Source organism: Sturnira hondurensis, unplaced genomic scaffold (genome assembly GCF_014824575.4).
Source record: "Sturnira hondurensis isolate 20B ecotype Veracruz unplaced genomic scaffold, ASM1482457v3 Scaffold0002840, whole genome shotgun sequence".
In the NCBI taxonomy this organism is placed as follows: Eukaryota; Metazoa; Chordata; class Mammalia; order Chiroptera; family Phyllostomidae; genus Sturnira; species Sturnira hondurensis.
Genome location: NW_028075471.1, coordinates 12,455,943 through 12,481,423, shown reverse-complemented (window position 1 = coordinate 12,481,423; position 25,481 = coordinate 12,455,943). Strand labels below are relative to the sequence as shown.

At 42.3% G+C, this 25,481-nt stretch overlaps 1 protein-coding gene and 1 long non-coding RNA gene across 16 annotated transcripts in view; one reads left to right on the top strand and one right to left on the bottom strand.

The window, feature by feature from the left end:
- Positions 1–963: 963 nt before the first annotated feature.
- Positions 964–24,795, bottom strand: LOC118983422 (uncharacterized). The gene is made up of 3 exons (XR_005065723.1): positions 24,031–24,795; positions 12,371–12,376; positions 964–978 (listed from the first exon to the last, which is right to left on the bottom strand). It is a non-coding gene; the product is annotated as an uncharacterized LOC118983422 (long non-coding RNA).
- The window catches only part of MAGI1 (membrane associated guanylate kinase, WW and PDZ domain containing 1), a 614,474-nt gene continuing 600,773 nt past the window's right edge, over positions 11,781–25,481 (top strand). For 10 of the 15 annotated variants that reach the window (XM_037040895.1, XM_037040904.1, XM_037040893.1 and 7 more), the window contains exon 1: positions 11,783–12,130. In XM_037040895.1, the coding sequence (XP_036896790.1) occupies positions 11,818–12,130 (313 nt within the window). In that variant the 5' untranslated portion in view covers positions 11,783–11,817. Of the gene's footprint in view, positions 12,131–25,481 lie in introns of all 15 variants that reach the window. The other 5 variants (XM_037040898.1, XM_037040888.1, XM_037040886.1 and 2 more) reach the window with 2 other exon arrangements.

Below are 25,481 nucleotides of genomic sequence, written 5' to 3'. Positions count from 1 at the left end.
CAGACCCTAAAGCTGTTTCTCAGCATTCCTCAGGTCCCAGGAGAGCCAGAGAGGACAAGGAGCAGGGTTGGAGGGCTGAGTTCTAGAAGTGTTCTCTCACTTACCAAGGCTGAGTTACATGGGGGGAAGAACCGTTATGTGGTATAGAGTGGAGGGAGGATCCTGTGTCAGCCTTTTGAAAGATGAATTTCACTTGCCTCTTTAAACGTTTTGGCCTTTTTGGTAACTAATGATACTAAAGCAGCTTCATGGTTTCTTTTGGAGCTGTGTTAGGATTTGCTCCATAAATTACCTAAGAATATGCCATATGCAAATACCAGAAGAAATAGCAGTCTGGATATTTGTGGCAACAGCTGAGTTATCCTCAAGGGAAAGGGTAGAGTAGGAATCTTTTTTATTAATTGATAAAGTATTTCTTATTAACTCCTAGATTCCACACCTGTTTTTTTACTTGGGAATAGGTTGGGGCCAGCTTAGAAATTTCAGTAATAGCAATTTAACATAAATTTTATTATAACTTCACATAATAGTTAGAGTGGATTGCTAGCCTCCTGTGGAAACTATTTTAAAGACCTGTTCACAGTATCACTTTCCTGGGATGTAGAAAGCCACATATGGAGATAAAAATCCGATTATCTCCCCAGACCGGATCACTTTACTTTCAATGCAATGATCACTAGGAAGATTAGCACCATTCTTTCACATACAAAGGAAAAATATAAGGAGGTAAATATTAATCATCATCACTGTTAGGCTAAGTGACAACTTACATAAAGGTATTTCATCACAGCCCTGACTGCTGTGGCTCAGTGGGCTGGGTGTCCTCCCAGGAAACAGAAGGCCATGGTTCGGCTCACAGGTTGGTGCACATGACTGGGTTGTGGCTTTGGGCTGGTCAGGGTGCGTGAGAGGCAACTGATCAATGTTTTTCTCTTGCTTCCATGCTTCTCTCCCTCTCACTCCCTCCTTCCCCTCTCTCTAGAATAAGTAAATAAATACTTAAGAATATATATTTCATCACAATAACAGCAGTAATACACAGTTAATGGATGAGGACAGTGAGCATCAGACAAGTTATAACACCTGCCTGAGGACATCATTATGAGAGAGCACGAGGCTTTGGTTCCAGAACTACCAGTTAAGGAAGGCCATGCTCTAAACAAGATGCTGTACTGGCACCAGTATTTCCTGTGATACTTCAATTTTTTCCTGTGTGTTACCTTGTTCACCCTAGAACATTTTACATTTTTTTTATTATATCACAATTTTTCATGGTGTTTTATTGAATTTAGATTAAGTGTGCATAACATAAAGTTCACCACTTTAATCATTTTAAAGTGTCCAGTTCAGCCTCGCCCAGCATGGCTCAGCTGGTTGAGTGTCATTCTACAAGCACAAGGTCACTGGTTGGATTCCCAGTCCAGGCACTTGCCTGCTTCTGGGCCGGAATCAGGCGGGGCACATGCGAGTGGCAATAAATCAATGTTTCTCTTACACATCAATGTTTCTCTCCCTCTAGTTCTCCCTCCCTTACCTTCTCTCTAGAAATAAACAAATAAAATCTTTAAGTTATACCATTCAGTTGTGTTTAGTACATTCACAAGGTTATGCAACCATCACCACTATCTAGTTCTAGAACATTTTTATCATTCCAAAGGGAATTGCATTAGGTAGCACTGTCCTTCCCTCTTTCTCCCAAGCTCCTGCTCACCACTAATTTATTTTCTGTCTCTATAGATTTGTCTATTCTACACATTTTGATTTCATATTAATGGGATCATACACTGTGTGGTCTTTTTGCATTCATCTTCTTTCACTCAACATCATGTTTTCAGGGTTCTTCACGGTAATACTATATATTACTACTTTATTCTTTATTTTTTTAGTTGAATAATATTCCATCATATGGATAATCACATTTTGTTTACACATTCATTCACTGATGGACATTCAGATGGATTCCACCTCTGGCTATTGTGATATTTCTGCCATGCACATTCATGCACATGTTTTTGTTTGTACACCTGTTCTCAGCTCTTTTGTGTATATACCCAGGAGTGGAATTGCTGGATCATATAGTAATTCTATGTTTTACTTCTTGAGGAAGCACCAAACAGTTGTCCATAGTGCCTACATCATTTTATAGTCCCACTAGTAATGTATAAAGTTTCCAATTTCTTCATATCTGCACCAACATTTCTAAATCTCTACTAAAAAATTATACTCATCCTAGTGGGTGTCGAGTGGTATCTCACTGAGATTTTGATTTGCATTTCCCTAATAACTAATAATGTTAAATAGCTTTTCATGTGCTTCAAAGTGTTTTTTAAATAAACTTAATTTTAGATTTATGGAAAAATAGTGAAGATTACATAACAACATTTTAAGAACACAATCTCTCCACCAAATATACCAGAAGGCATATTTTGAACTAGTCCTTCTTTAGTCCTTCTCTACTTTTTCTAAGAGATTTTGAACTTTTTGATAGAGAAATCTATCATTGGGAAACATTATAGTTATTAATGAAGGCTCTGATACACTTTTTATTTTGCCTACAAATGGGGTAGATAGTATTACAGTAACATTAGAAATTGATAAAGCAAGGTACATCACAGTGTGATTAAGACCATGTTCTGAACATGGTATGCATACTGGTATATCATCTCAGACAAGGTACTTTATGCCTTTGACATTCAGTCTCTTCTTCTGAAAAACGGGAATAGCATCTATCTCACAGTGTCATTATGAGGATCAAACAAGAAAAACTGTTGAGAGTACTTACCTGCAGTGTTTGGAACCCAGAAAATGACACATATACTTTGTTTTCCTTTTTTTTAAATCCTCACCCGAGGACATGCTTATTGATTTTAGAGAGATTGGGGTTGGGGGAAAACATCAATGTAAGAGAGAAACATGGGTTAGTTGCCTCTCATACATGGCCAGACCCAGGACTAAACTCACAACTGAGGCATGTGCCCTGACTGGGAATTGAACCTGCAACTCTTTGGTCTATGGGACCATGCTCCAACCAACTGAGCCACACGAGCCAGGGCTGATTGCTTACTTTTTAAAGAAAAGAGCAATCACGTAATTTGTCTGTGTTCCCATAGAATCCCCGTTTCCTCATCTGTAAAATGGAAATATTAATACTCCCTGTCTCATAGAAAGAATTAAATAAATGCATCATCTAACGCATTCACCAGACAGAGCACCTGACACAATGACCACTCACCCAAAAAGTGTTAACCACCACTGTCTATTATGGTCATGATTTCGATTAAGACAAAGACAAATTATTGTAAAGATTTAATGAGATGATAAATACAACGATTTAAGAGTGCATGACATATTGTAAATAAATATTATAATATAAATGTTATTCTTCTTTTGATTTGTTTTTCAACCATTTGAAATGTAAAATCATTCTTAGCTCACTGGTCAGTCAGTCACAAAGAGAAAGGTTAAGGAATGGATTTCACTGTGGACCATAACACCTGGCACACTGTATCGCACACAGAAAGAACAAACTTCATGAAACTTTTGTTTCCATAATGTGTATAGATATATAAGTGTGCTGGGTAGAGAAACAAAGTGCATTTCTTATTCTGAACAGCAATCGCGAAAATTTGAAAACACTAACCTAGAGAAGGATCTTAGCTATCTGGAGAGCAGCGTCAGGAAACTAGTTTGCCTTAGCAAGGGAATCACACAGCTTTGGTCATTTTAGGCTCTAGTGGTGTCAATTCAAAAGGTAAAGTCATATCAAGTAGTATGTCAAAATAAAATGAATAACTGCAAGGGAAATTGAGTCTAGTCTAAAACAGAGTACTCTAGGATTTAAGCTGAAAAAAATTGCTGTCTGTCCAATTTTTGCTCCCATCACTCAGCTATGAGTGTTCCCAGCACTCTCAGGACTCTAGAGGAAAGGTCAAAAGAATAAGGCCAAATATCTGAAAAATGCAGATGCTATGAGTTTGGAAGCAGAAACATTCCCAAGCCTATGCCAGCTTGTGTATTCACTAAGGCAGAGGGCTAACTTAATAATTAAAACTGCCGCGTCTTCCAACACTTAGCTTAATTCAGCAGTTCCCTGCTGCACGTATAATCCTTGGGGTACCCTGATTCGGCACGCTGAACTTCTCAGACAGGAGTGTCAGGCGTGTTCAGAACTCAAAGATGCTACATTTGGGCATTGACTCCACGGAGAGTTTGCTCTTGACCACTCTGGGTTTGCCTACGCCTTCCCTCGCTCGGGCAGTGGGCTGTAAAAATAGGTTTAAAATTCTAGGAATGTGCTCAATCTGAAAAATGAATTATACATTTTTGGAGGTGGTTCCTCATATATTTGCCTATTAGATTTTGTGGGGAACAATTTTCCAAAGATGGCACAGTTCAAGGATCAAGGTTGTACAGATTCCAGATGGAATAATGATCCTGAGTCATCTTCCAAAACTCTTACCTAGTGTTTGCTAAGTCAGCTTTGTATCCAGAAAGTGTTGTGCTTTATGGAACCACATCTTTGCCCTGTGGGTGACTGAGCACTCTGTGAATGGCTCCAATAAACACACCTTTGAGTACCATAATGTGATCATAAAACTGGACTTTGTCCTTCACTTTTAAAACAATTTGTATTTTAATTGTTGTTCAAGTAGTTTTCTGCCTTTTACCCCCATCCCATCCCACCGCCCCCAGCCCTCCCCGACTTCTTAAAATACTATTAAAGTAAATTAGAGAGGGAGGAGGCAAGGCTCTCTCCTAACAATGGTACCTTTAACAATCCTCCCTAATGAGCTATCCTCCAGGATCACCCCAGGCTCCCTGTCATTGAACTTACCAAACACAATTGCTTTCTTATCTGAGTACCCAATTAGGAGGTAAACATCCTCCAGAAAAAAATTATGTCCTTTAGTTTTGAACTATCAGTTCCTACTAGGAACTGATGAAATAAGAATTTAATCAACATTAGTTGAATGAATGAAAATACTATGCTGCATGAATGAATATCAACTGTCATGTGCCATCTTGGAATATTTAATTTCCTGTTTCGGTATTGCCTCAGAGAAACTAAAACTCATTTTAAAACAGTTGAAATCAGTCTTATGTAATTTAACACAGCATCTGTGTTAAACAAGTGAAACACTTGACTGGCCCCCTTTGTGAAGGGTTGGACCCTGAACAGCTGCCGGCCTCAGCAGATCTTCAAAATATCTACCCAAATGTGGCCCAACCACTGCAGCTTTGATCGAGATTGAACTGTCAGTACATTTGAGTTCTTGGGACTCTTTAACTATAGGAAAGGTGACCATGATAAGAGCCTACAGAGGACCCACCTTGCTGGGGTTTCCCTGAGTCTCCCCAAGTCCACACATACTCTGCCAGGCTTGATCAAGCAGCTGATGTGGCTTGTGACATGTGTTTATTGTCAAAGCCACTGAAAAGTAGGCAGATTCTACCTCTGCCCTCAACAATGAAAACTGAAAGCTGTAATATAGACTGAGATTTCTCTATTGTTAGTGACAATCTACTTTCTTCTGACATTGTTAAACCTAGATGATGCAAGCTGCTTGTGGCTATCCATTCCGGTCGCCTGGAGAAGGCCCATCTGGATGTAGTAGGAGAGCATGAGAGCGACAGAGCAAAGCAGAGACGAGAGTTACAGAGTGGAGGGCAGAGCCATGCTGAAGACTAGTTTCACTTCTAATGTTGCCAGTTATACAGGGTAATACATTTCCTTTTTTGCTTAAGCTAGTTCAACTGGGGTTGTCACTGGTAACCAAAACATCCTAATACAAGTAATTACTTTAGCCCCCTTGAGAATCTTAAATGATCATTACTAGCACATTGGTTAAACACATTTTGAAACATTCAAAGAATGGAATATTGCTGAGCCATGGAAAACGATAAATATAGCTCTATTTCTACAAATAGGAAAACTGATAATATATTGGTGAATGAAAAGGATGATTTTTATTCCAGATATTACCTATAAATCTCAAAAGGTGTGTGTGTGTGTGTGTGTGTAGAGAGAGAGAGATAGAGAGATAGATAGATAACTGTGTATTTGTTTTGGCCAAAGTCCAGGAAGAGATATAGCCAAATGTAAAAAGTACATATCTCTAGCTAATAGAATCTTGAATATCTTAATTTAATGCTGCCTTTTACTTATCTATTTTAAAATTGTTTGACAAAAACATATCAGTAGGGTTTTAAAAAAATATGCTTATTCCACCCTTCGTTTCAGTGAATTCAGTTCTGTTTTGGTAAAATAACTTGTTCAAGATATACAATAAGGAAGAAGAGAGATACTTTCAATAATAAAATCCTGTGCTCTTTTTAAAAAATTTATTTATTTATTTTTAGAGAGATGGGGAGGGAGGGAGAGGGGAGGGACAGAAACATCAGTGGGTGGCTGCCTCTCACATGGCTCCAACTGGGGACCTGGAGTGCAACCCAGGCATGTGCCCTGACTGGGAATTGAACCAGTGACCCTTTAATTGGCAGCCTATGCTCAATCCACCAAGCTACACCAGCCGGGACAAAAATCCTGTACTCTTTAAGCACCTATCATGTTCAAATTACTATATTGTCATAGAGTTGGTGATAAATTGAATAAAAGAGATACAAAAGTCTATAATCAAGAAAAAACAAATGTCCTGTTCTCAAGGAAATTAACAAGATTAACAAATATATTTTCAGTAGAATTACGCAGGATAACTAATATGGGATACGTAGGGTTTTTTTTTTAGTTTTATTTATTGATTTAGAGAGAGAGAGAAACATGGATCCACTGATACAGACATTCATGCACTCACTGACTGACTCTTGCATGTGCCTGACTTGGAATTGAACTGCAACCCTGGTGCATCCAGACAGTCCTCCAACCAGTCCTGAGCTACCAGGCCAGGGTGGAATACATAGTATTTTATGCAGCTTAATCATTTTGGAAATTTTAGGAGAGATTTCCATAATAAATTCTTGGGTTTCTAAAATTTCAAATCTTCTAGTTACCAATATTAAATTCTCCCATGGAAGTGAAACAGAACATAAGTCAAGATTAAATTCTCTTCCTGGAGTTCCTTCTCTGGGGTATTAAAATAATAGTGTATGTGTGTTGTCTAGGAAGGTCATAAGAATTAAGGTTTTACTTATTCTTGCCTAGCTGAAAGTACTAAAAGGAGAAAGAAATACTGTGGTCAGAGAAAACTACCCAGCTGCCTTCTGTGAGGTTCAGAACAAGTTACCGAGTGAGTCATAAAAATGCCCTCACTGCCTGCCGTTTACCTTCTATCTGACCTAATGGCATCAACCTTCTCTTTTTCTGAATCACCAGTTTGGAGTTAGTTACTATATAACATAATTATGTTGATATCTATAATGTATGCCTTTTCATGGCATTTTCCAGAAAAATCATTAAATGATAACCAATTCATATGTTTTTCTTTGCCTCACAGCTCACCAATTTATTTTCCATCCTCACATTTTCAGAAAAACGAGGTAAAACACCACTTAAAACTGCAAATATAAATTTCTTTAATCACAAATGGAGAACTTTGAGAAGAAATATATTTGGGAAAAAGAGAAGAAATGCACATTTTATATTTGTGGGTTGTTCTCTTCCCCTTAGTGGAACTAGCTATATGAAAATAAGATCTTATGTGTAGAGTTACAGTTTAGTTCTTATCTCAATCTACTGTGCTTATTAAAAGTTCACTGTTGAAATGCTAATGTAATAAGAGTCTAAGAATGTTTAGCACATAACCAGTACCACATCCTATAGATCGCCAAACACTTTAGAAATGTTTGTAAATTAATCCTGCTTACATTCTGGTAAATTATTCAATATTCAGAGCCCACAGATGGGGAATAGGAGATTGGATTCCCAAGTGGAACACTGTATTTATTCACATTAAAGGGAAGAGATAGGAAAAAACTTAGTGTGCCCACACTGTGACAGATTTAAGAGCCAAAAAAATACTGTTAGCCAAATATGCTACATGGCAGGAGGCCACAGCCAACACTCTCATAGTACAGTGTTCTGGGCACAGGTTTTGGGTCATGCCTCTGAGTTGATGTCCTAGTTTTGTTACTTCCAAGCTCTTGGGCAAGTTTCTTTACTTCCCTAGCTTCACTTTCCTCAATTGTAAAATCAAGGTCATTCATGTAAGATCAAGGTTATACCTACTTTACACAGTTGTTGTGATGCTTAAATGAAATAATGCACTTAACTATCCTGGCACAAAAGGTAAGCTTCAAAGTTTGGTATTTTATGGCATTATTTTCCCCATTGGAATGTATTACCGAAGTCATAGCCTAAGTGAGAGAAGCCAGAGCACTAGGACCCCACTTCACATCTTTTCAAGACCAATCTACTTAAAAATGAGATAACTACAAGCTCTTTCAAGAAAACAATCTGTAAATACCGTTGGTTCTAACCACCAACGGTATTTACAGAGCCTATCTAACTAGGCTTTGTATCAAAGGCCACATATCCTGAAGTTTAATGTCACTCTTCATCTATGTCCTCATGTATTCGTTCAACAAAGATGTATGGTGCACATTCCACACAAAGCCTGGGTTTAGGTGCTGAGCATTGAAAGGTTGAATTGGACATATATATCTGCCCTGAAGTTGCTTTGGATAATGGGACACGGGAAATGGACCAGGTGAAAAAGAGTAGACAGAAGAGGTCAGAGAAGGGGAGTCTTCAAAAACTTAGTGCCTGAACACTGGCAGTCTTAGCCGCTTTGGAGCATCAGCATACTTATGTGCTTGGATTCTAATATGTCTCTCTGTGCATCTCTCCCTCCTGGCCTCTGTACCCTCAGGTATCCCTTCTTCGCGTTATGTCCCATCTAAAATCTGAACGGTGAGAAATTCACTCTAAGTTCTTTCTCCTTTTCAGCTACAGGACAGCTGCAATCCTAGAGGGAAGATGATGTGCAGTGGGAGGAAGCACAGAACACTTGGTCTTGCCCATCCTTTGGACTCCTGCTGGTGGGAGTGAGTGCACTGGGGAAACAGAGAGGAGGCCACTAATTCTAGGCAGGTGGGGGATTCCTCCGCAAGCCATCAGACTACTAGAATATGGAGCGGTGGAGACGTAAGCTTTAAAGCTTACTAGTGATTTGTAGGGGAATCTGAGACTCCACTCTAAGGTGGTATGCAAAAATGTGCTTTTTTGTGGGGGGTTCGATTCAACAAAATTGTTCATTAACTAAGTACCAAGCACAGTTTCAGGAAATAGGAATATATCAATAAACCAGATTGCCATGCTCCCTGCCCTCCTGGAACTTACACTCTAGAGGAAGATGTGCAAGGGGTTTGTTCTCCCAAAGCATCTGTGATGTAAAAAACGTTCAGGAATCAAAATGCTAGATCTGTGGTTCCCAACGCTGTATCCCAGCATCACTTAAGGGGAATCTTAGAAGTCCTCAGTTTCTGATGGGCTGGATGGTTGTTTGGGCTTGAGAAGGTATGTTCTGAAGCTCCCACTCATTTTGATCCCGTCAGGTATGAGATAAACTGATTGCTTCTGAGAAGAGTATGGCAATGAAATTTTCCTCACCAAGAAGTGCCAAGAAAAACTGGCCAGTCCCTCCTTTGACAAATACTACAAGGCAATGGAATTTTCAGTTCTGGATATCTCAACAGAGAAGCATCGACGTTCTTCCCTTATATTGATTTGCTTAGGTAGCCCCCTCCAACAAGTGCTTTAAAATATTTAAATGTACTTCTATATACTAATTTAAGAAAGGAGAGGAAGAATTATCATCGCCATCTAATTTGAAACCCCAAATGATTTCCCAATTCCCTTCCCATATATTGTGATACTACTACTAATAGTAGCAGTTTTGATTATACGCCACCTAAAAAGTATTCACTTTACATGCCGGGCACTTCACAAGTGTTCGCCCATGTATACTACTAGAAACCATGTGAGGTATTGTGATGCTCACTTAACGTAAGAAACGAAGGTTCCCGGGGTCTAGGAGCTCGCTCAAGGACACAAAGAGATTGGACCAGTGGGAACCTAAACCCGGATCTCAACCCTGGCTGCTGCAGCATCCCACCCTACTGAGAGTCCATTCCACTCGCCTCCCTTATTGAGCACTTGGACTCTCTCCTGTGACCAAAGATAAACAAACAAGTTATAAATTACCGAGTAAAAATTTTGCTTGGGAAAGTGTACCGCCCAGACCGACTTGGGGAGTATTCGGGGAGGGCAGGCTTCGGGGGCAGGGTATTCTTTGTCCGCAGCTCCCCGGCTCCGACAGACTCTCACTGCACTCCTCCCCTCCTTCCCCCGCCGCCCCAGGGCGGAACCCACCCCCGGGCTGTAAATTTCAAGAGGTGGCTGCCGCGCCTACGCCCCCGCGGGCGCCAGGACGCGGGTGCAGATCCCAAACCCGCGGGTGATCCTTATCTCCGGGCTGGGGAGCGAGTCTGCAGCCTTCCCGAGTCCGCCGGAAACTTGAGCCGGGGGTAGAGATGACTGACTTCAGAAATCTTTTCTGGAAGGGCATTTAAAAAGCCCCCAACGCAGTATCACCATCTGGCTTATTTCCCTCGTCTACAGTTTTCCCTCTGTCTTAAAAAGTTGGCCCAAAGTTTAAGGGTGCGGTATCTGTGCGTGGGAGTGTGAGACGCGGTCCCAGAGGACCCCCGCCACCTCCACCTCCTCTAGCCATAGAAAAACCCAGCTCCGGGACCCAAACCCTCCCGCGCCGCGTCGGAAGCAACCTCCGCGGGCCTCCGCGTATTGGAGGAAAATGTGGGGGGGGTGTGGGGCTGGGCGGTGGACCAGCTGGGCTGGGTGACCCCTAGCAGGACCAGCCCACTGGCCGAAGGCGATTAGGAGGTTTAGGCCCGGAACAGTGTGTGAGTGTGAGGGTGAGGTGTAAGTCTCCCCCAACCCCCACCTGTTTGAAATGGTTTTAGAATGACAAAGCCAGATTAAACTGTTTCAAAAGTTGCAAACAGTTGGAGTAAAACTCGTGCTCGTCCCCCTAGCTCCAAAGGGATTTGCTGCGTCCGGGGCACTGAACGAAAAGGAAGGGATAAGAAGGGTGTGAGAGAGAAGGTAACTTGCCTTTCTCTGGAGAGTCGGTTTTAGGACCCAAAGGGAAGCACATTGGAATCTCGCTTATTGGGAAGGAGGGGTGGGGCGGGCTGGCCGGCAGACGACCGCGGGGCGCATGCGCGCGCGTCTCCCCTGCCGGCCGCTGCGCTTGGCGGCGCGGAATAGAATGAACTGTAACAAAACAAGCCGAGCCTTTGTATCTGCTTAAAGGGGCCGCAGGCACTTCCCTCCTGTCCCCCACCCCCCACCCCCACTCTGCAACAGCGTCTCCCGGGCTCCCAGCAACTGGCTGGAAGGGCTTCCCTCACCCTCGGGAACAGCCCGCCAGCGAGGACAGGAGAGCCAGGCTGGAGGTAAAGAGGAGACTTTGCATTTCTAAGAGGCAAGAAAGAAAGGAAGGAAGGAAAAAAATATAACACAAGGGGCGCAGAGTGGACTCTGGTCCCGAGGAGCACGATCCGGCGCCAGAACGTGGACCGAGAAGCACCGGAATGCAAACAAAGCTCGCGGGCGCCGGTGCAGGGCTCGCGAGGAAGCCCAGAAAGTTTGTTTTATGATGGCTTGAGTGCGCGAGTGTGTGCAGGGGAGAAAGGCTGCCAAGTTTCTCTCTCTCGTTGCGTTATTTGGAGGGAGATGTTTCTCCCATGAACCAGTGGGGGCTTGGGGGCTGCGCTGTGGGGGAGCACCTGTCTCTCATTTCATTATTTTTTCGGGGGGGGGGAGGGATATAACTCGTCATGTCGAAAGTGATCCAGAAGAAGAACCACTGGACTAGTAAGATTCACGAATGCACCCTGAAGCGGGGACCTCGGGGCGAGCTGGGGTTGACGGTGCTGGGGGGCGCGGAGAATGGGGAGTTTCTGTATGTCGGAACGGTAGCAGCGGCCGAGGCGGCAGGGCTTCCAGGCGGCGGCGAGGGCCCCCGGCTGGGCGAGGGGGAGCTGCTTCTGGAGGTGCAGGGGATCCGGGTGTCCGGCTTGCCCCGCTATGACGTGCTGGGAGTCATCGACAGCTGCAAGGAGTCCGTCACCTTCAAAGCCGTCAGACAAGGTAAGACTGGACACGCCTCGGGTTTGCTTCCAGAAAAGGGGAGCGGCCTGCGGAGTGTCTCCTTCCCCGCAACCCCCATTTAGATGTCCCTCTTCACTCCTCTTAGGGCAGCTTAGGGGGGAAATTGAGGCTGTGAGCCCAATGGTAGGTTAAATACACAAAGTTGTGGAGAGGTTGCTGGTAATTTGCCCACCTGTGTTGGGAAGAGGGGGTTGGACTTGCGCCGGGGAGCGGGGGTACTTTTCCCTGGCTGCTTTGCCAACCTGTTATCTCGGACACCAAGTGCAGCGCAGCTACGCCTGCGCCTGGAGGAGAGTTGGGGAACTGAGGCTGGGGCAGAGGGGAGGCTCTCCTGGCTCCTTGCGGGAGCACTGCAGCCTGCGCAGTGCTGCGTTCTTTTGCCAATTGTCTGAGTGCATACCTAGAGAATGGGTATGCACGAGGAGAGGACCTATGATTGTTGGACCTCCTCCGTTAGAAAATCGTTTTTATCCTGCAAACCTCCAGGTGGGTTGGGGTGCTGGATGTTCCTGAGCCAGCCTCCTGAAGATCCTGCACTCACCCCACAGCTGGATGACGCATGTGTCACCTCCGTGTGGCTGCGCAGCAAGGCGTGGGGGATGGACTGGGGGAGGGAGAGGAGGGTTACTTCTTACTTAGCTCGAATCAAGCCCCTGCCCATGCTGCCACTACTATAGGTACCAATCGCCGTCATCATCACCATCGGTGAAGGTGATAAGGGTAATCACTATTCATTGTTAACTTATTGCACGCCAGACTCGGTAAAAGTCTTTTCTTGCATTATCTTGTTCTGAGTCACAAGAATCTTGAGGTCGAGTTCTTATAAATCCCATATTCCAGATAAAGAAACTGGGACTGACATTGGTTAGGTTACTTGTCTAAGATCACAAAGATACGGAAATGAGGGGTTGAGCCCTGCTGCACAGCCTTAAGCATTGAGAAGGAAAAGGTGGGGAGCTGACCTTTGGGGAGGGGAGAGACTGATTTGTGAGGAGGGAGTGGAAACAAATTCCTCTCAGAAGTGTGTAGAGGAGTGATTGCCTCTTTGATGGCTGCAGGTCATGGGGAGCCCGTTAAATCTCAAACGTGGAGGCAGGGGGTTGTTCCTGTATCAGCAGTAAAGGCCTGCCTGGTACTATCCAGTGCCATGACACAGTTCCTCTCCTTAAAAGGGCTGGTGGAGGTGGCAGAGTGTGGTGAAAAGTTCCCATGTGTGCCTGGTATGCAGGGGTAACAGCAGCTGGAGGAACACGTCTAAGGAAAAAAAGTCTGGCTGGTCCTGCCTTGGAAGTGGGCCTGTTCCAGATGACAGAGGAGACCAGGTGGAGTAGACCTGGCTTTTTACCTTTGGGAGCTGAAGGGCTGACACTTAGCCGTGGAAAGCTCCTTCCATTTATATCCTCAGTTTCCACTTGAACACCTCTTTTAAGAAGAAGCTCTAGAGAAACCAGCCAGGGTGAACAAATTCTTCTTTCTCTGGGGTCCCATAAATGTGTACCTTGTAGTTTTTCTTTATTCTGAACTGTGAGTTAGATCTTTTCTTGCCTCAATTGCATACAAGGTAGTAAGTTCACCAAGGGAAAGGGTGCTTCATTCATTGGTTATCTCCCCAGACTTTGCCTGAGGGCCAATCCCTGGCCTCACCGGGGACTATGTCCTCACAGCTAGCTGTAAACTGGCTTTCTTGAGGTTGTTTCATAAACTGATATGTGGAAAGTATGTAGAACAGTGCCTGGCACATAGTAAGTGCTCAATAAAAATTAGCTGTTACTGTTATATTTAAATTGAATTTGAGCAGTTATTTATTTCTAAGTCTAGCTTTTAGTGTTAGAAACTTGGCTTGAGTTTCTTTTGAAACTGTAGAGGAAATACTTGGTAAAATCATTTGATGGGAGCAGCTATAGGTCTCAGTTCAGAGCCATTTCTGGAGAAAGGACTGGAAGAAGGACAGCCAAGGGTACCATCTAGTGGGGGACCTCCAGGTGTCCATTGGGTTTTGTGTGGGAGCTGGTGTTCCACATCAGGGTGCTGCATGTGCTGAGCCTCTTCCACCAGTTATCAAAGATCTGAGACGCATTGTCCCAGGGCTGCCTTGTCAATGAACTTAGCAAGGGTTGGTCAGATAATCAAGTGCCTTTGAGGTCAGACACCTCAGGGCTAGAAGGAAATGGTAGTGTCTCCAGGTGTTATGTTATTTCCCTTCCCTGGAACCTTCGTACTGCACAGGAATGTTCACCGCAGGTGCGCGTATGTAAAGCAACTCATCCTGTTGGTAGTGGGATAGAATGAAGATGTGAAGGGAGACACTCGAATGGCCTGGAATCCACTACAAAATGAAAGCTACTATTTCACGTGATAATTACATGGGCATAGTTAGCTCTTTAACGTTTTTATTACAGAAACATGGCACTATAAAGCATTTTACGGGTCTTCTGTTCCCTCTTTTACATTGAGAATATAATTTAAATCATGACAGAATTGCTCTTATTGTGTCATTACTGTGTTTTAATCATATCAGATTGTCTCTTACTTGGTACATAGTAAAAGAAAATGTTACTTTGGTGTTGTCTGCTCCCTGAGCTAGCTACACCCAGGGACCCGGGTCATTGTGGGTGCTATCTACATGGAAATGCCATGGTCTTCTTCTGGGAGAAGATTCTGCTGTTTCTGTTTAATGGCAGGCCTCTGGAATAATGCACACACCAAAATAGTCTATAGTAAACGGTATTACATGGAGCAGGACTGGATTGTAAAGGAATTAAGCTAAATGGATCTACCAGGTTGGAGTTGATTCATTTTAAAGGGAGAAGACAGTCTTTTTTTTTAATTAAATGAAAGACTGATTTTTTTAATTAAAGATTTTATTTATTTATCTTTAGAGGGGAAGGGAGGGAGAGAAGGAGAGAAATATCAATGTATGGTTGCTTCTCATGGGTCCCCTGCTGGGAACTGGCCTGCAACCCAGGCATGTGCCCTGACTGGGAATTGAACCACGATCGTGTGGTTTGCAGGCCCGCACTCAATCCACTGAGCTACACCAGCGAGGGCTGGGGAGAAGACAGTCTGTCACAAAGTACCTACAAAAATTTATATATATATATATATATATATGTGTCTGTGTGTATATATGCTATATAAATGTTATTTTAAATATAATAAAGCATATATGTATACTTTATATATTTACCTATGGTAAAATGCACAATCTTAAGTCTATGATTTGCTGAGTTTTGCCCATGTATATGCTCATGTTACATTCACCTGGATTAGGATATAGAACCCCAGAAATTTCCCTCATGTTCTTCTCCCGTCAGTTCCCCCCACGTCCTCCAGAGGCAAAGGCTATTTGATTTCTTCCACCATCAATTACTTGTTTTTGATACTATTTTGTAAATGAATTTATTGGGGGTGGCCTTTGTTAATAAAATTGCATAGGTTTGAGCCCTGGCTGGTGTGGCTCAGCGGATTGAGCGCCAGCCTGAGAACAGAAGCGTCGCTGGTTGGATTCCTGGTCCGGGCACACGCTTTGGTTGTGAGTCAGGTCCCTGGTTAGGGGCCTGTGAAAGGCAACATTACCTTGATGTTCCTGTCCCTTTCTTCCCTCCTCTCTGAAAATAAATAAAAATCTAAAAACAATCAGAGAAAATAAATAAAAATCTAAAAACAATCAGAGAAACAATTCTATAATACATCATCTGTATATTGTGTTGTGTGTCCACCACCCCACGTCACATTTCCTTCCATCAACATATAGTCCCCATTTATGAATTACTGTAGTTCATTATTGAAAGTCATGCAAATGAAATAATGTAGTGTACATGTACTCTTTGTGTCTGGCTTTTTTCACGCAGCAAAATATTTTTGGAGATTTCATATTATTGTGTGCATCATTGTTCTTTTTTATAATCGAGTAGTATTTCCTTATACATGCATACCAGTTTGTTTATAGATGTATATATGTTTTACAGAGTTTATTTATTTATTTATTTATTTATTGAGAGAGAGAGGAAGGGAAACATTGATGTGTGAGAGAAATATTGATCTGTTGCTCCTCACACTTGTAACCAGGGTCCCAGCCTACAACCCAGGCATATGTTCTGACCCAGAGTCTAACTGGGGACTTTTTGGTTTGTGGGACGATGCCCAACCCACTGAGCCACACCAGTCAGGGCTGTGTGTGTGTATTTAGAGATTTTTTTAATATAAATATTTTATTTATTTATCTTTAGAGGGGAAGGGAAGGAGAGAGGGAGAGAAATATCAATGTATGGTTGCCTCTCGTGTGTCCCCTGCTGGGAGCAGGCCTGCAACCCAGGCATGTGCCCTGACTGGGAATCAAACCGCGATACTCTGGTAGACAGATTTTTATTTATTTATTGTTTAGAGAGAGAGGGAGGAAGGGAGAAAGAGAGGAAGAGAAACATTGATCTGTAAAGGAAATATGGATTGGTTTTCTCTGTCAGGCCACATGGCAGAGAAACAACCCAGGCATGTGCTCTGACCAGTGTGACCTTCTGGTTTTCGGGATGACACCCAACCCACTAAGCCACACCAGTCAGGGCAGTTTGTTTATGTTTTTGCTCATCAATGAACATTTGGACTGTTTATCATATTTTGGCTATTGAATAATAGCTAGATGAATAAAGCTGCTATAAATGTTCCATTTGCTCCACATCTTTGCTAATCTTTTATCTTGTCTGTTTTTTTGAATTTTAGCCATTCTAGTATATGTGGAAAAAGAAAAAAACTAAGGAAATTTTGCTATAGGATGTAGCTAGTTTTTACTAAGCACTTACTTTAGAATGTGCCAGCTCCTAGGCTAAGCTAATGCTGGATGGGTATTTTGTTCTTTTTTCCTCATAACTTAGATGTTGGAAACTAAGGTCCGGAGAGTTTGGGTGGCTTTTTCATGGGTTGTACGAGTGGCAGAACTAGAGGTGGAACTTGGCTGCATTAGAGTCAAAAACCCATACTCTTAATTTACTGGGTCAGTGGGTCTCAAAGTGCAGTCCCCAGACTACTTGCATTATTATTGGGTTGGCCAAAAAGTCTGTTTAGTTTTTTTTCTGTAAAATAAAAGACAGATTTTTCATTTTCACCAATAACTTCATTGATTTGAAAATTTTGAGTATGTTGGCTATTTCCTGCTATTGGCCTCTAGTGGGTAGGGGCCGGGGTGCTGCTAAACATCTCCCAATGCATAAGACAGCCCCACAGCAAAGAATTATTTGACCAAAATGTCAATTGAACCAAGAAACTTTGCAAACCACTTTTGACACGTTCAGTCAGTCACAGCACCTTCTTCATACACTGCACCAATCTTTGTTTTTGTGTTTCAGTTGTGTTTTTTCCTTTCTTTAAATACTAAATCATAATATACTGAAAATGTTGCGTATTTTCTTTCATCTTCAATAGTAAAATGGCTGCACAAAAATTCACCAATTTTGATAAGTTTTTTTTTAAATGTATGCTGGTATGACAGCTGTCACACTAATCTATCAAAATCGCTTCAGATGAAGTTACAACTGAGCACTATTAGAGCCATCATGTGGAAAACATGTAATGGACTTTTTGGCCAACCCGGTGTCATCTGGGAACTGGTTACACATGCACATTTCCTGGCCTGCCCACATCCTCACTGATTCTGAAGCTCATGGGGGTGTAGCCTATGGGGTGTTTTAAAGAAGCCCTTGGGTGATTCCGATGTATGCTTAATTTTGAGTTACACTGCTCTAGGGTACAGACTGAGAGTGAGAAAATGACATTATCTGAGGCAGAGGACCTGGCTTCCAGGCTCGCCAGCTAGCACCGTAACTCTGGCAGGTCACCCTCTTTGGGCGCACATTTCCTCTTTCCAGAAAGAAGTGGGTTTGCCCCTTCAGGTCTTTTGCAGTCAAAATGCAACCATTCCATGAATAACCCAGACTTGAAAAGTTTAAGATAGTGTGATTGTAGTTTCCCAAACTGGTAATATTATAGGTCATGCTTACATATTTTTATAGGTGAATTTTGTGGCTTTTCAAATTACCCAGGAACCAAAATGGTCGCTCTACTTTGTTTTTGAGACAGAATGGAGACAATAAATAAGACACAATTTAAAAACCACAGCACCACCACCTGGCCCTTTTCTCACCACAATGAGGGAATTATGACCACACACAATTGAATATAGTTCTTTGTGCTTTTTTGGTATTGTTTTGATGTTATGTGTTTATTTTGACCCATTGGAATATATTACAGTAGTTTTCTAACAAAGTTCTCTTCTTATCTTAAAACACAGTGCTTTGTCTCTCTTGGTTTCCCACAAATTCTGCTTCAGTGTCTTTGGTCTTGCTCTTTCTTCCCCCCAGAGTGTCACAAGATTGACTCCTCTCCTAATGTCCCTTCAGAGATACCTTCATTGAGCTCCTTCTCCCAAGCTGTTCTGCTAAATGCCTACCAGCCAGCTCTGGTAAAGGGGAGGTCCTGCTCTGTGGCATCACTGAGCTGGGAAGAGCTGAGAGTAATCAGTTCTGTGAGAGTCCGCACTCTGCTGACCCCTTGGAAGACAGCTCCTGGAACCCTGTGCCATTCTTCTTCCTGTTCGTGTCTTTATAGCCTGGCCAAAATTTCACAGTATCTTCTGTTTCTTCTGTATTGTCTGTCTCCCCTCCCACTGGGATGCAAGGAACAGGACAACAAGTAGCTTTACTGGCTTGTTCACCCCTCTATTTCCCATTGCCTACAATAGTACCCATCAAGTCATAGGTGCTCACTAAAATTTCTTGGTTGCGTGAATGAATTTTCCAGTGTTGCTTCCTAGGTAAGTGCAGACTAGTCCATCCGCAACATATTTCCTGTTTTTCTCCCTATTTATCTTTTATTTCTTCTCATTTAGGAACATCGTATGTTCATTTTCTCATCACCAGATCTTCCATTTAGCTGGTTTCCTGTGTCTAATAATTTAGACTGAGCTACAAATAAATAAATGACTGATAGGCTTAATGAATTATATTTAAGTATTTCTGTGTTGACTCTAACTGGACTTTGTGAAGTGAAAATTCATATGTTCAGCAGGCAGGATAATGAGGGTTTTTCTGGTGATGTGGGACTGGACCTGTGTTAAGATCCATAAGAGTGACACTGTACATTTTTTTCCTTGTAGTGTTGTCTCTCTCTGTACAATTTTTCCAACAAGAGCAAATCAGATCTTTGGTACAGAAAGTCTGATTTTTTTCCTTTCCTGCTCTTAAATTGCTTTGTTTGTCTTTTTTTTTTAACTTAAACTTTCAAAAATCAATCCATGTTTGTTCCTGGTGCCAGAAGACCACTCTCTGAAGGATATTTTTGGGTTATACTTTGGAACATTCCATGGCTTTTACAAAAAATAATGCAAGGACAGGCATCTCAACGTGTGCATTGTTTCCGGGGGCCACCCTTGGCCAATGGCTGTGTTATTTAAAAATAGATTAACTTGACCTTATGATGCAATGGCATACAGTTGGTTCACTGCATTTGTTGGCATTCATTCCCCAGCTAGTTTTAGATGGCAGAATTGATGATATCCACCAAGGGGAATTAAGTGGTTTATAAGCAAAAACATTCTGACATCTCCTTACCACAAGGGTTTATGCGAAGGATGTTGCTTTATAAACGATGGTTATTTAATGCAAAACACCCGTCTGTGATGTTAGTGGTCTCTTCCTTGAGTTTGTATATATGTGTAACAGGATATACTGATTTTGTATACGCTGAGAATAAAGGCTGTCAAATTTGTTAAGGGCTGACAGTCACATCCTAAAAAAGTAGGTTACTGCGTTCCTGTCTGTCTGCATGCAGCTCATATGTGAGATCCATAACCTTGAAAAATCCCTAGTAAGTACTGGAGCTTTGCTACACTGCATCCTGTGGGTGTCTGCATTCATGTAGTATTTCTTGTGAATTTGTCATGGTGTTTCCACAGCCAAACCCCCATGATGTCAAGGACATGCTTGTCCTATCGACGACTTCTGCTTTATAGTCAAGTGTCCTGGGTCGGGTCCAGTGTGTTTGTATGTTAGCTTTCCTGGGGGCGTGTGCAAAAGTAGAAAATGTAATTTAAACAATGTCTTCTATGATTAAATCTTTTCTTTTTATAGATAAGTAATTAAATAATGGAATAACCCGTTATTTATAGTCATTTCTATAGTTCCTATCTCAGAGTGAAAGCCCAAGTCCTTACAGGGACTAGCGGGCCCCCCTGATATGGCCCATGACATTCCTTCTCTTCTGTCCTGTCTGTGATCTTCTCGGTGACACCTCTTCTGACCTCATTAAAACTGTAAGTCCAGTGCCACTTGTCATTCCCTATTCTCTTTCTCTGCTTTGTTTTACTGTATATTTGTAAATAATTTCAAAATAGGTAACTTTCTTGTTCTGTTTGTCCCTTCCCTGAGAGGGCAGGGATGTGTTCGATTCTCTTCCTTGCTGCCTCCCCAGCACTGGGAATAGTGCCTAGTGCCTTGTTGTTGTTTAAGTATTTCCTGACTTCCACTGTCAAATTTAGAACTAGAATAAATCTTTGCCCAGCTCAGTTGCCTTTAAAAATTTCCAATATTTGAAAGTCTCTGACAACTTAGGTGATTCATAATGGATCATGTTCAACTTGCTAAAGGTTTAGCATTTGCAGCCTCTGACTGGAGCAAAGTAGAGCTTAGCTGATTAGTATAGACAACGAGGACTTGAATATTCTTGAAGACAATGAGTATCGCTGGCCTTGTTGCTGAGTGTCAGGGGACTTTGCAAACTCTGTCAGCCTCAGATGGACTGTGAGAGGTTCTTCCGGGACCATCAGCGGCTGTGTGTAGAGACTTTTCATCTTCAGTGTCGTGAGAACAAGTTACGTAAGAAAATTACGTTCTTGCATCTGAGGTGTCTTTACTGCCAGTGGAGGCGTTTGGTGTGCATTTAATGGGATGCAGTTATGTTTTCCACAATAAGGCAAATCTTTCAGCCCATTATGAGACAAGCTTCTAAGCTCTCTTTATGGGCAGTGGCTTCATGGTGCAATTAAGAGGCACTTACACCCTGATTACAAGCCGTGATTCAAAATTATTACAACATATAGTCTTAAAAGGGCTGCAGTACAGTTAATAGGACTGTAAGGTAATCCACAAATATCAATTCCTCAATGTGTTGTAGATTCACAGATTTTGGACTTAGGCTGGCCAGGGTTCGAAAGGCAGGCTTTTCCACTCGTTAGCTCTGTGACCCAGGGCGAGAGTCTTCACCTTTTTGCACAAGGATTTCTCCCTCTGAAAATAGGAAGAAGAATGATACCTACTTCCTTGGGCTGATGGAAGAACATCGTGAGATTTAAGTAAACCACCTGGCACAGGGCCCAGCACATAGTGAGTTCTCAGTGAATTCTGAGTTCTCAGTGGCTTCCATTATTATTTGAATGTTCCCTGTCAGAAAGTGTTTGGAAGAGAAGAATTTCTTAGGAGATGGAGATTGTGGTACACAATTCTCTGGAGAGTGTTTCAAGTTTAGAAAAAAACCCTTATTTTTCCTCATGATTCAGATGCTGTTTTTTTTTAAAGGCCAGGAGTGGTGTAGTTCAGATAAGTAAGAAGGAGACCCCCAGACCTCATCAAGCACAGGTGGAGTTCTCAGCTGCCTGAACGTCTCCCACATTGTTGCTGGTGACAATTGATTCTAGTGATTGTCACCAGGTCCCAGGTTGAGGTAAGGCATAAAGGAGGGACAAGTTCTCTCCCTATTTTCTGGAGGTCTGGGGCAGTAACCCCGAGATGATCCTTGAGAATGTCCTTTGTTCTTTCTGGCGTCATACCTAGGTTCCCAGAGCTTAGGGAATGGCTGGGGAGACAGTGGAGCTTGGTGTTATAAGGGTTTGGAATCCATCGGACTGGCTGGGTTCAAGTTCAGGCTCTGCCAATTCCCAGCTGAGTCACCATGGGCACATTAACCTCCCAGGACCTCAGTTCTTTCAGTTGAAAAAGGGAATACTATCTACTTCATTGGGTGGTTGTGAGGATTCAGTGAGAAAATGTGTGCAAAGCAGTCCTTTGCTTGGCGCCTAAGGAGTGCTTACTGAAATACCTTCACAGGAATTAACAGCTGTGATCATTTTCACTTGTGAGATGGAGACTCATCAGTGAGTTCTTCTAAAGCAGTGTTCTCACTAGGGGAAATTTTTGCCCCCAGGGGACATTAGCAATGTCTGGAAACATTTTTGGTTGTTAACAACCAAGGGTGGGAGGTGCTACTGGCATTTAAGGAGTAGAGGCCAGGGATGCTGCTAACCGTGCTACTGTGCACAATATAGCCTCACACCAGAGAATCATTAGCCCCCAATGGCAATAAGGCTGAGGCTAAGAAACCTGCTGTATGGTACAGCTTTGTGGTGAAGACTGGGGATCTGATTTAGGAGTCACAAACTAATAGTCAAAGTATTATTTGTCGATCTTCCTTTTTTATTTAAAATTTTTAAAAATAATTAATTAATTCATTTATTTATTTTGGAGAGAGGGGAAGGGAGGGAGAAACAGAGGGAGGGAAACATCAATTTGTGGTTGCTTCTCATGCGTCCCCTACTGGGTACCTGGCCCACAACCCAGGCATGTGCCCTGACTGGGAATCCAACAGGCGACCCTTTGGTTCTCAGGCCGACACTCAATCCACTGAGCCACACTAGCCAGGGCTAAACACTTTTTTTTTTTAGTTAAAATTTTTTTCAGTTACAGTTTACCTTCAATATTATTTTGTATTAGTTTCAGGTGTGCAGCTCAGTGGTTAGACAATCATATACTTTATAAAATGTTCCCCCTGATATTTCTAGTACCTACCTGGAACCATGCATAGTTATTTCAGTATTATTGACTGTATTTCCTATTCTGTACTTTATATATCCCTGCCTATTTTGTAATCACCAATCTGTACTTCTCAGTCCCTTCACCTTTTATATCTACTACCTTCCTGCCTCTGATCTTCTGACGTGTCATTGACACCCAGTTAGGGTTTCACTTGGGTAGATGAGGTCGGTCTCATTTTAGCCATGAGAAAATTAGATGGAGAGGTCAGTGATGTATCCTGGCTCCCCGGCAGCTGACATAGGTGAGATTCCTGGTTCTAAAATTTGTATCCTTGGTTTTGTCCAGGAAAAGGACCAGGTCCTGGGGCATGTAGTCTAGACCACCAGCAGTAGGGCCAGATGGAGAAGACAAATGTGTCCACCATCCTGGGTTCTTTTATAATGAGTTTGGAGAAAGAAGACATAAGTTGTTTTGAAAGAATTTGCATTGGGGTGGGAGAAGGTGAAGCAGAAAAAGCTCTGGGCCAGATGCATAGTAATGAACTATTTGCTGCTTCTGGATTGGTTGTGGGCAACAGTCTGGAAAGTTCATGCATAAGCAAGATGTGGTGTCATCTGGTGGTCGGCTAATCCTGTTAGATAAGAACTGAAATAGCTGCCTGGAAGTGGATTCAACGTTTAAATGTACATTCAGGTATGTGAGCACTCTGTTGGTTTTGGCCCGTGGCTGTTAACTGATTAACTCTCCTCATTTCTTCTTCCCACCCTCAGCCTGCTGTAATTTAATATAGGACATTTCAGAATTTTTCTCTGGTAAGTTTCTGTATCAGCAATGTGTTGACTCCATGTCCTTTGACTGTTGCAGTCAGTGTGGGTGCACTTCTTAGAGGCCGTCTCATTGTTGCCTGAGTGCAACATGCCAGGTGGTCCCACCGAAGACTGTTAGAAGTACAACACTGATTCCTGAAGTACTTATCTGCTAGAACACACGGCGTGCTGCTCCCGAGTTTCAAGCGATTCTGCTCATTTGCCGTCTTCTGTTTCCCCTGATCTCCCTCCCAGTCCTGCTGATTCCTTCCTCCCCTACCCCTGCCAAACATTGGACTTCAAGAGTCACAGTAGGGTCCTGGATATAATTGCAGACTTGCCGCTCTTCTGTACTGGATTACATGTTTCTTGAATTCTTGAAGGCAGCATCCCTGTTTTTCAGCTCCTTGTCATCTCTGTCCTCAGTAGGAATTCAGTTAGTATTTGTTGAATTGAATTCTTTTGAGGGTAACGAGTAGGCATACTTTTAAATTAAAAAAATTCTTGCCTAAGATCCTGTTGGCTAGAAAATCCATGACTTATTTTTAAGGCATATTAAATATACTTAGCCATATGTGTGACTTTTCTGAGAAGATTTAAGATGGTTGTCTGCCAGTTGTAGCATTTTGAACTGTATAGAAAATATTGAATTAATTGTGTTGAAGGTTGCAGAGGACCTTTATTCTGGCCAGTTGTGTTCAGTGATTGAACCTATTGCTTATGTAATGTGGCCACAGAAGGCATCACTTTTGGCTTGATTTAAGTAGAGTCAGTATTTTACCACCTGGATTCTTGGCCAAGCTTTATGATTTACATCTGATAGGGGAAGCCTGTGTGTTTCCTCCTCTATTAGCCCGTTGAAGTCTGTGTAACTTGGTTAAAAATTCAAAATTCAAGATCAAGTTGTTAAAAAAGAACTTACTTTGGTTTGGAGCATGTGAGTTTTTTATTTTTATTTTTTTAAATTAAAGCATAGGCATCTAGATTACAGTTTCTAATCTTTTTTAAAAAACCTTTTAAAGATTTTATTTATTTATTTTTTAGAGAGAGGGCAAGGGAGGGAGAAAGAGAGGGAGAGAAATATCAGTGTGTGGTTACATCTCATGTGGCCCCCCACTAGGGAACTGGCTTGCAACCCAGGCATGTGCCCTGACTGGGAATTGAACTGGCGACACTTTGTTTCACAGCCTGAGCTTAATCCACTGAGCTACATCTGCCAGGGCAGTTTCTAATCTTTTTTTTAAAATTTAATTTATTTATCTATAGAGGGGAAGGGAAGGAGAGAGGGAGAGAAATATCAATGTATGGTTGCCTCTTGTGCATCCCCTGCTGGGAACCGGCCTACAACCCAGACATGTGCCCTGATTGGGAATCGAACCGCGATTGTGTGGTTCGCAGGCCCATGCTCAATCCACTGAACTACACCAGCCAGGGCTCTAATCTTTTAAAAACTCAAATAGTATTGTGACTTTGTGTGGCTGTCAGTCACTACCCATAGTTGGTCTGTGCTTCCACAGCTTATGTTTTTTCTGGTGAAATTTAATTTTGTTCCCTCATTTAAACAATGTGTGCAATATAGGAAGATGTGAATGTGAAAGAAAAATGTATCCACATTGCTCATCCACTGCAGAGAAATACAATGTGTTAATGGTATTTATACACACACAAACACACATATGTAAAACACACACAAACATATTAGATATGGTTTTTTGATAGACTTTTTGGGTG